The 11,024-nt window shown below is 37.5% G+C and overlaps 1 protein-coding gene across 2 annotated transcripts in view; it reads right to left on the bottom strand.

The window, feature by feature from the left end:
• Positions 1–3,290: 3,290 nt before the first annotated feature.
• Positions 3,291–11,024, bottom strand: part of LOC127945400 (netrin-1-like) — a 40,927-nt gene continuing 33,193 nt past the window's right edge. For both annotated transcript variants that reach the window (XM_052541839.1, XM_052541840.1), the window contains one exon: positions 3,291–4,804. In XM_052541839.1, coding sequence (XP_052397799.1) covers positions 4,482–4,804 — 323 coding nt within the window. In that variant the 3' untranslated portion in view covers positions 3,291–4,481. The remainder of the gene's footprint in view (positions 4,805–11,024) is intronic.

The raw sequence follows: 11,024 nt of genomic DNA, 5'->3' as shown, positions 1-11,024 counted from the left end.
AAACTGGCAACAGTGGACCCTGATGCTCACGAGACAAGACACCAAAAACAGCCTTGCTGTACGTGATGTTTGTGTGAGGTTTAATGAGGGCTGCTGGCCTGCTTCTGTCTGTGTGCTGGGGAAAATTAGGGTAATCTGGGACATTACTGAAAAAAATAACAATGACGTCAATAGAAATAATGATAGACTGAAGATGTTAAACATCCCAGATTACCCTACTGCATGCATTTGCATACAAATCTTTTGTGCCATATAAAGAAATCATTGAAAGGAAGAAGTGGTTTAGTTTATACTATGACAATGTTGAATTCTCTCGTAAACAGTACATCAGTCTGTTGACAGCACAGCATTTTTGCTCTGTTACTGTAATTATAAGCACATTTTGTCAAGTATCTGTATGCTGTATCCATATTTTCGTTTTGGGAAACTTTCCAAAATGTACTATGTGACTTTTTACTAAAAACTTGGCATCCTTGTTTTGAAGGAACCACAACCTGCTCCAAAGCCTGCTAGCGATGTCCCTTTGGCCAATGAATCTTTCTGTGGGTCGATTATTTTCAATTAACAGAGTGAAGTGGCTTAGAAGTTGCACTGAATGTTCAGTTGTGAATCCGACTGATTCGATTACAGCAGTTATTGATTCAGTGAACTCACTGTTTTAAAGAGATGGGAAAGAAATTGGATATGTCAATATATTAGATCCGTGCAATGAATCTTAAAGTGGCAGCAGTCTAATATACATGCTGCTGCCTGTCATCAATATTAAGAAATATTAATAATATTATTAATAATATTAATAAAACAACAATAGAAAAATATAGTATAACTCACTGCTCTTGGCTAAAAACCTCTGAAGACTATGCAATGTTTTATTTTTTACATCAGATTTCTTATGACTGTTAAGTAGACTGTGTCTTAAAAGACTGAAGCACAGTAAATGTATTTGGTGTCTTTCTTTTATTGTATTTGTCCTATTGTAATAAAGATACATCTGAAATGGCAAAAGTAACTACTGTATGTTGTGATATTTGTTATCATGAAGTAATTTGACTAGATTTTGATCAGATCACACACCCTTAATAATAATGAGAAGAAAAAGAAATGTTATATTAAATAGTATTTTTATATTATATTTAACTAGTATTTCATGTAATGTAATATATTCATTTTCCTCTGTACTTGTTAAATAGCAAATACTAGCCAAATTTAAAAAAAGAAACCCTGCATGAGAGGTTCACCGGGGGTTAATACTGCAGATCGGGGTCCCAGGAGCCCCTTAGGACTGAAAGAGAACCCAGAGAGAGAGAGAGGGGGGCACAGATGGCAAACACTAAATTAAACATTTCTCCTTCAGCCTTACAGGAATGAAAGTGATCTAGATGAGCAATGTTGACTGATCTCAAGGAGTTAAACGAGGTTTCTTATGGAGTCATTTCCTTCAGAAGCGGAGTCTGAGGAACCCTGACAAACAGCATTAATCCATCCTGCAGTGTCATGGCTGAGGTGCAACTATCCCCCTGATGCTCAGAGAACATTTGGTACTTGTCCTGTCTTGGGGTGATCTGAACTGGACCTTTCCGGCCCTCCACACACTTTCCCGGAAGCCATTGTTTTAGGAGGTGCCTGATGGCTGTTAACAGAGACGTGTGTCTCAGATAAATGTTTTGAGAGCAAGCCGGGGAGTACTTCCCAGAGAATATCACCCTAAATCACTGAATTTATTTACACTTTCCATTTAGTCATATGATTAAAATGTTGCTGTCTCCTCTGATACTGCTTGTCCTGATACTGGCAAGCATTCTTTAGTGGTGTATTCTCATATAGTACTTTCACCATTTTGGCTTTTGGCATTTTTGGCTTCCTTATTAAGGATCAATACATTTGCACTTTTATACACCTTTTGGTTCCTCCATGTAGAAGATTTCTGATGGAGGTGAGCTTTTAAATGCCTTGGTTTTCAGTAAGTGCTCCCAGGTGACCACCCTGTTACCAGTGCTGTGCTTTACCTGTGTGATATATCACTAGGTTATTTATAATCTAAAAAACACATGCCCTGACGTTTACATGTTGAAGCCCTTGTCTTTATTGAGGTCTAGAGAGCCAAAGTAAATGATGCTGCAGCTTATCACATCTGCTGCTGGGGTTTGACGCCAAGACAGGACTCTATTTTACTTGCATGTGACATTTATTGTCAACACTAACTCTTTGCTTGGCATTAAACAGGCCCTCCATCCGTACGACCGTTGATGTTATTTGGTTGTTTAACTTGGCTTACTATTCTCGCTTATGGCATGGGTACATGTATAATTTTTGATTATTATTCAGAATCTGTATTTTCTGATCAAGCATTGCTAGTTATTTAGTTTGGACTGTTGAATTAGTATGAATCCCTCATCTCTTTCTGGCCATGATAAAACAGGGTAACATTATGCATCCTTTTAAATGTTATGATTTTCAATTAAGAAATGTTAATAAAAAATAATAATAATACAATTTATATAATACATAGTAATAACTTTAAAATTCAATGATGAATAATATAAATAAATCATCAAAATAAAGATCATATTTGGGACCAGAAATAAACAGACAGCCATGTGAGTTCATGTATCATTAAATATGTTCATTTATGACAATTATAATATATTAGTATGCATTACGGGACAATACACAGCTTTTGCAATGTACACAGTAAATCATCATTGTAAATGCCTTCATCAAAAAAAAAAAAAAAAAAGTATATATGTGTTCAAAGTCATTTTCCAAAATGTCTGGAAAACTGGTCAAAGTCTACTTGTGAGGTCAGGGGTGTCTCCACACAACTGTGAGTTTTAATAAACCATAATCATTGACTTTCAGTTCATAGACACTGTCAGAGTTTCAGAGCTGGACAGTGACTGCACGTTAAACTGTGTGTGTGTGTGTGTGTGTGTGTGTGTGTTCATTATCCTGTCACACAGACATAGTACAACAATCTCACTACACTATCAACTCATGTAAACAACAACAACAAAAAAAATCTTATTTTCAGAATATCAAGTTCATGGCATAAAAAATGGTTAATTGCATTCGAATATAATCTACTAAATATCATAAAACAATAACAACAACTGTACAAAAACAGTAGAGCATATCACCTTAGTGAAGTACCAGAAGAAAGAAAGGGACAACATAAGTGATAACACAGAGCATTGTTTGTTTCTCTGGATAATAAGAGCCATTTTAGCTGATTTATATTAGTGGGTGTAAACTTATGTTTGCATACACTGGTAAATATAGACCATTCAGGCTTGTGTACATTGTTTATTTTTCTTATATCCTCCATCACTTTATCACTAAACCTTAGCAATGACATACAGGACGTCTCAAATTTAGAATCTAGAGCGTTACAATTTTACCAAACTCTAGGAGATTTCAGGCTTTTTTTCACTCTTAATGATGAGAATTTTGATTATTACTGCATCTGGGAAATCTTTAGAAATAAAACAAGATTACACTAAATATAATTGTGACCTGTTTTAAGTGAACTTCTCATTCACAGTGAAAAATACACTTTTTTTTTTCAACTCAAAAATCATGAAGTGGTTAAAAATAATACTCTATATTTATAACTCAACTCAGACTACAACTAGTTATGGAACAGAGGGTAGACTTCATGCTTTAAAGATCACCACAGTTAGTATCAAAGGCCAAAAGTCGGCATAGCTTTTCGCACCAAATAAACATTATGATGTCATGCCATTTTGAACCAATCAGATTCTTCTGATCAGCAACGGTGAGGTATTGTCAACAGATTTTCTATCTGAGAGGAAGGAACGTAAAGGATGCTTTGTGTCATTTTGGCAAGTATTGGCTTGACAGATCTTGTTTTATGATTCTATCATAATCACACATATGCAAATGCTGCCTGTACAATAGGGCCCAAAAGACTCAGAGCACTAATGAAAGGGCTTTTATTTAGCATTTTTCAAATTTAAAACTAAATGTTTCATTAAAAAAAAAGCTGCTCCACAGGTGATCTGGAATTCTCAAAATTCTACAATTTTCTGTTTTAGATCCAGACTTTCAAAGTGTCGCAGATGTTTGGACCCCACTGTTAGTTCTTAGAAATGTCGACCGCCAACACACTTCTTCAGGAAAACATTCACATAGATAAACTGACTCAGTAGCTTTTATCTTTTTCTTTTTTTTATCCTTTATAAAGAGACACCAGAAAGGATCACACATAAACCACTCTACATATGTATGCTTAATAGTAGGTGCAAATTCTGCAAAATTGAAGATATGAAAAAATAAAATCTTGATGGGGGAAAAAAAACACGCTAAACAACAGAAGGCAAAACTGCACATCTGGTTGTCCTTCACCACAGTTCTGATCAATTGTTAATCAATCTGCTCCGACGTTGCTCGGCTCACTATTTTTCTTTCCTTCTCTCCGGTTCTTCAATCTCTCTGTTTTTTCCTCCATGTTTTTTTGTTTTCTAACACTTGCCCCTCTTGACACGTTGCTGAAATTTCCTGAGCCGACGGGCCCACAGGTCCTTCCACGGGATGAGCAGGCTGCCCTTGTCTGCCACCACGCCGCTCTGACCGCGCGAGTCCTCGCTGTCAGAGCCCATCAGCAGGTACTTCCTCCCGGGTTTAATTTTGGGACACTTGCAGGCCACGTCTTTGGCACGGATCCACAGGAGCTGGTCTCCTCTGCGAATGCGATGTCCACGCTGCTTGTAGACGGATATGATGTTGATGGTGAATTTCCACCACTCGCCCGTCTTATCTCCTTTCAGCACGTGAACCTGGACAGCTGCGGAGACAAACGGTCAGATTAAAAGATGCTGGAGCAGGAAACAGAAAAATGAGGATGCTTTTAATTCAGATTTGAAATACTATTATATTTTAGACCCCATATATAGTATGTTTGTGTATGTGTGTGTGTGTACAGTATATATACATACACATGAAGTAAAACGAAATAAAATTTTTGCAAATGTTACCACATTTTTCTAATTATAAAGAATAATATTAAAAATAAAATACAAATGATAATCAATAAATGTTTGTATATATATTATTTACATGTATTTTTAAATATTATTATTTATGTTGATTTTGTTGCTTAGTAATAATTATTATTTTTATTATAGATTTCTTAATTGAAATTATTATTGAATTATTAAATGACTTCTCTTTCGAACACAATGTAAACTGCCATAGAAACACTTTCCTCCCATCTCCTGATACTGAAAGAACTGAAAAATGGAGACCAACCCATTCTTCATTATTTTTTGTGTGAAAATTCAAGCTTTTTTGTGACTTTAAGGTGTTAATCTGAGTACCACACAGAAGAAAAAAGAAAATATATTTAAAATAACTTATAACTTAACTTAAAATAACTTGTTTCTAGACAGAAATGAGATCACATGGAGACTTTTCCTGAAGTTCTTTTTTTTTTGTTCTCTCTCTCTCTCTTAAACATTTTTATTTAATTAATGTCAATTTCATTTTTAATTCAATCTAGTTTAATTCATTACATTTAATTATTTATTTTTAATGTACATTTTATTGTTTTAATTAACCTTAAAAAAAAAAAAAAAAACATTAGATTTGAACATTTTGGACATGAAAAAGGTTAGGTTAAAATAAATATAATTATATATATAAATATATAACATGTTTTTGAACCCATACCCTCTAACATTTCCAATAAACATGATAATTTATTTCTGGTTAACTTTTGGACACAGTTCACTTAATATCCACAACTATGGCACAAATGAAAAAGTCCTGCATCAGAGGTTAACGTCCAGCCCATGTGGTAACTACTAACAAAACTGTTAAGAGTTCCCCCCCGGGTCACACCATTTTAACTATCATCAGACTCGCAGATTGCAAGCTAATCTGTACTTGACGTGAAGTGGTTTCACACGGGGAGGATGCCCAGAGGGAGAAAAACCCCACCTCTATTACACATTAGACCCGGTGTGTAACGGCGAGACATGAAACACACACACTCACACACACCCTGCGGCCAGTAACCCGTGAACCAGTGGCACGTCATGTTTAAGAAATATGCCATTACAGCATTGTGTGAAAATGACACAGGAAGTGCTCTTTCTTTCCTAGCACTCTTTTTTTTCGCTCTTGAATGTGAGCACTCTCTTTAGAGAGGGAGGCAAGGATCGCCCCCATCGCTGAAAGGAATGCCCCAGTTGAGCAGTGGAGGGGGCTGTGAGCAAATCGCACCCAAATTGAGAGAACGCACTTCCACAGGTCCACCATTCATGGCCTGTGTTTCTCTGGGCCAGAGCCCGCTTCACCATCCAAATAACAAGAGATGTGTGCGGAGGGTAGGGCGGCCCAGAGAGGAGGAGGTGCTGTTCATCATCCCAGCCACAGAGAAGGTGCCAGAAGAAAGGCGGATGTGTTCGGTGCTCATGAGCTATCTGAGCTCGGCCGGCGTGAGAATCCTGCTCCGGGTCTCGCTCTTGACCTGATCTCACTTCTTCACGGCGAGAGACGACAGCAAGCCGAAAACTGACTCAAAATGTGTTGTTGAGCTTCTTTTCTTTTTCAGAAATTTGTGGATTTCTGCTCTTACACATGAAAAGAATGATGATTTTATCACTTTTGAATGATTAAAAAAGAAATATAATAGCAATACATTCCATTAAAGGAAGCAATAAAAAGTCAATTTAATACTAATCGCTTTTTTAATCGTAATCATGAACTCTTTAAAAAAACGTAACTATTATCATAAATATACAGTATAATATCCTGGGGACCACCTAGAACACCTTAACCACCAAATACTGTAGTATTGTCTTGTCAACAGAGCTGGATAGTAACTGATTACATATAATCTGGATTACGAAATCAGATTCCAAAATGAAATACTCGTAATTAGATTATAATATACACTTCTGGTTCTTCTTTGAAAAGCTTGTGAAGTATGTGTGTGATTTAGACTTGACTATAAAACCTGTCAAGTGAGCAAGGCTCAACTCCTTTTCAGCTTGTCCACAAACATTTGATGTGCTTCATCAAGTTTCTGATGCTTTCTCATAAATGTAAGAATATTAAAAAAATGATGAGTTCGTTCATAAATTGGCACAACCTTACCATCACGCTGTGGAATTACAAACCGGAACTGAAAAGGGCTGGAGCTACAAAAGGTCTATGCATTTAGACAATCCTCCAGTTTTTACATAATTGCATTCGCCATGCACTAGTCAGGTGGCTATGATTACACAGAAAATTAAAACTTTAATGAGTATTTAAATTATCACTCAATGGGTCATTTAGCCATATATTGCCATGCATTTGGACTTTAAAATTAAAAAATGAATGTAATTTACAGTGTATCCCACACATACATGCCAAACTGACGGCATAAAGTGTGGTAAAGTTAGTTTTAGTTTTGTGAATTATATGTGTACTAAATGTGCTTTTGCAATCACTTTTTTAGACTGTTAATTTGACTTTGCTTCTGAAATATGACTTCCTGAGGTTTGCAACCTCCTATTTGCATGCTCACTGTTCTCTGATGGCAGTTAATGGTCACACTGACAGATTTTACACAATGACCCCATGTGGTAAATGAGTTAGGTCAAAAGTAAACTAAAAGTAATCAGAGAAAGTGTAATCCAGACCATGTTACTAACTACCGTTTTTGTCAGTGTAGTTTCTAATCAGTAACAGACTGTAATCTACCCAGAACTGCTTGTCAACCACCAAGAAATCATGAGCAACCACATGTAGCAACATCCTGGCATCCACAAAGAATATGTTAGCAAGCACATAGCAATATCATGGTAACCACATGGAAAACGTGCTACATACTGTATAGCAGCGTCCTGGCAAAAACATAGAAGACGTTAGCAGGCACATAAAATAGTGTATTTTGCATTGCATATGAATAACCTACTATTTTTTCCTGCATGCCATTTGCGGGGCTCCGTAGAAAACTGAATGAAACTTAAATGAAAAAATAACTGAGGACTCCAGTAAGTTTGAACAGAGTCAGTGAACTCTGGCTGAGCAACAATTAAGCAAATTTGGGCTGAATTTGAGCAATAAAATGTCCAAATTCAACTATTTTTATTTCTCAGTACGGATTGAGAAATGCATTTAAAAAAGAGGAAGAGGCTAATAGATTTGCCAGGTGTCCCGCTGGGCCAGTGTGCTGGAACACGAGCTGCACGCGGTACACAAGCTGGCCTCTAATCGAATTAGTGCGCCTGATTACAACACTGAAGCTCCAGCGAGCTCCCTGCTGGGACGCCCTACGCCCAGTCGCTTACGCCGGGGCACTGACTGCTGCTCTGCCATGTGTGTTTGGCAATGCTAAGGAGCTGTGTACACAGACTGACACACACACACACAGTTCTTTGATTCATTGTCATTCTCCACCCAACCAAGAGTAGGAGAATGCAAGCCTTTTGAACAACTGTCTCCGCAGCGACGGCAAACAAAAGCGGATACACAGGGAGTATTTCTTTCTTTCTTGCCTCTCTGTCTGTCTCATCCCCCAGCGTAGGGCAGATTTAAAAATTCAGCAAGGACTACAACAGAGAGCAGGATGCAGCAGCTCTTCCCAGTAGTGTAAATGTCCTTTGAGTTCTGGACAATTTACAGGTGCATCTCAATAAATTGGAAGGTCGTGGAAAAGTTCATTTATTTCAGTAATTCAACTCAAATTGTGAAACGTGTATTAAATAAATTCAGTGCACACATACTGAAGTAGTCTAAGTCTTTGGTTCTTTTAATTGAGATGATTTTGGCTCACATATAAAAAAAAAAAAAAACACAATTTCGCTATCTCAACAAATTAGATTACTTAAGAAGACCAAAAAAAAAAAAAAACTTCTGGAAAATATGTTCATTTACTGTACATGTACTCAGTACTTGGTAGAGGCTCCTTTTGCTTTAATTACTGCCTCAGTTCAGCGTGGCGTGGAGGTGATCAGTTTGTGGCACTGCTGAGGTGGTCTGGAAGCCCAGGTTTCTTTGACAGTGGCCTTTAGCTCATCTGCATTGTTTGGTCTCTTGTTTCTCATCTTCCTCTTGACAATAGCTCATGGATTCTCTCTGGGGTTCAGGTCTGGTGAGTTTGCTGGCCTGTCAAGCACACCAACACCATGGTCATTTAACCAACTTCTGGTGCTTTTGGCAGTGTGGACAGGTGCCAAATCCTGCTGGAAAATGAAATCAGCATCTTCAAAAAGCTGGTCAGCAGAAGGAATCATTGAAGTGCTCCAAAATGTCTTGGTAATCGTGTGCAGTGACTGGACCAACACCAGCAGATGACATTGCACCCCAAATCATCACAGACTGTGGAAACTTAACACTGGACTGGACAAGCAACTTGGGCTATGAGCTTCTCCAACCTTCCTCCAGACTAGGACCTTGGTTTCCAAATGAAATACAAAACTTGCTCTCATCTGAAAAAAGAACTTTGGACTTCTCCTTAGCCCAGGTAAGATGCCTCTGGGGTTGTCTGTGGTTCAGGAGTGGCTTAATAAGAGGAATACGATAACTGTACCCAAATTCCTTGACACATCTGTGTGTGGTGTTCTTGATGTCTCAATGTATTCCTTGTGAAGTTCTCTAAAATTCTTGAATTGATTTTACTTGACAATCCTCATAAGGCTGTGGTTCTCTCGGGTTGTGCATCTCTTTCTTCCACGCTTTTTCTTCCACTCAACTTTCTGTTAACATGCTTGGATACAGCACTCTGTGAACATCCAGATTCTTTGGTAATGAATGTTTGTGGCTTACCCTCCTTGTGTGTCAGTGTCAATGATTGTCTTCTGGACAACTGTCAGATCAGCAGTCTTCCCCATGATTGTGTAGCCTAGTGAACCAAACTGAGAGACCATTCTGAAGGCTCAGGAAACCTTTGCAGCACCTGGTGTTTTGAGTTGATTAGCTGTTTGGCATGTCACCATATTCTTATTTGTTGAGATTGTGTGGGTTTTTATTAAATGTGAGCCCAAATCATCTCAATTAAAATAATAAAAGACTTAAACTACTTCAGTCTGTGCTGTGTGCATTGAATTAATTTAAAACACGAGTTTCACAATTTGAGTTAAATTACTGAAATAAATAAATTTTCCACAACATTCTAATTTATAAGATGCACCTGTATACTGTGATACAAGCAATTGCTGCTTTTTCACTGATACTGAGTACTGGGCTGTCTCTGAGGAAATTGTGAAAGCAGGAAAAAAAATACAAAACATACTGCTTTTACTGTCTGTTTTAAATGTGCAGAAAAATAAAAATTATGGGTCTCTCTGACACATAGGGACTGGTTGAACAGGGACCCTTTCATACTTCCCACCCACTGAGATTTATACTGCAGTCCGGACACTCGGCTTCGCCAGTGTTACCTGTCCTATATAACATCAACATGATGAACGACTTCCCTATGAGAACAACCTCTGAGTATGAACACTTATGGCTGAGAGTGAAAACGAATGAAACTTAATATCACGGTCTGAACGATAGCAGCTACAGATGACCAGCAGTGCCATTAATAGCGCTTTCTCTCACTTTCTCTGCTGGATTTTATTGTTCCACTAGTCTGTGTGGTTGCTGATTAAACCGGTGGATATTATCTATTTTAATATTATTCGCTTCACCCTAGGGGGTGCCTAAAATGTTTCAATTGTAAATGAGCCTTTTCAAGTAATGAGCAGAGATGTTAATATAGATAAGGTGCTACTGATTAATGAGAAAATTGCATTTTAGATGGCCTATAACTTTAATTCTGTGTGCAACAGTTTTATCCGCAGAGACACATTTCAGATTGTGCTAAATGCTGCAGACACTTCATATAAGCTCATGTCTGAAAGTCTGAAAATCTGGAACGTTTTTCATTTAAACCTGGAAATAACCAAGGTTTTGCATCTGAAATGTGTACAGGTGTACTTGCTTCAATACACTGAAATGCAAGATGCTCTTTGGAATATTTGCAAATCATGCTGGAGATCAGCAGGCTTTACACACATTTTTTATTTAAC

The sequence above is a fragment of the Carassius gibelio genome, chromosome A3, assembly GCF_023724105.1.
Source record: "Carassius gibelio isolate Cgi1373 ecotype wild population from Czech Republic chromosome A3, carGib1.2-hapl.c, whole genome shotgun sequence".
NCBI classification, from domain to species: Eukaryota; Metazoa; Chordata; class Actinopteri; order Cypriniformes; family Cyprinidae; genus Carassius; species Carassius gibelio.
This window is presented reverse-complemented; position numbering and strand designations above follow the sequence as displayed.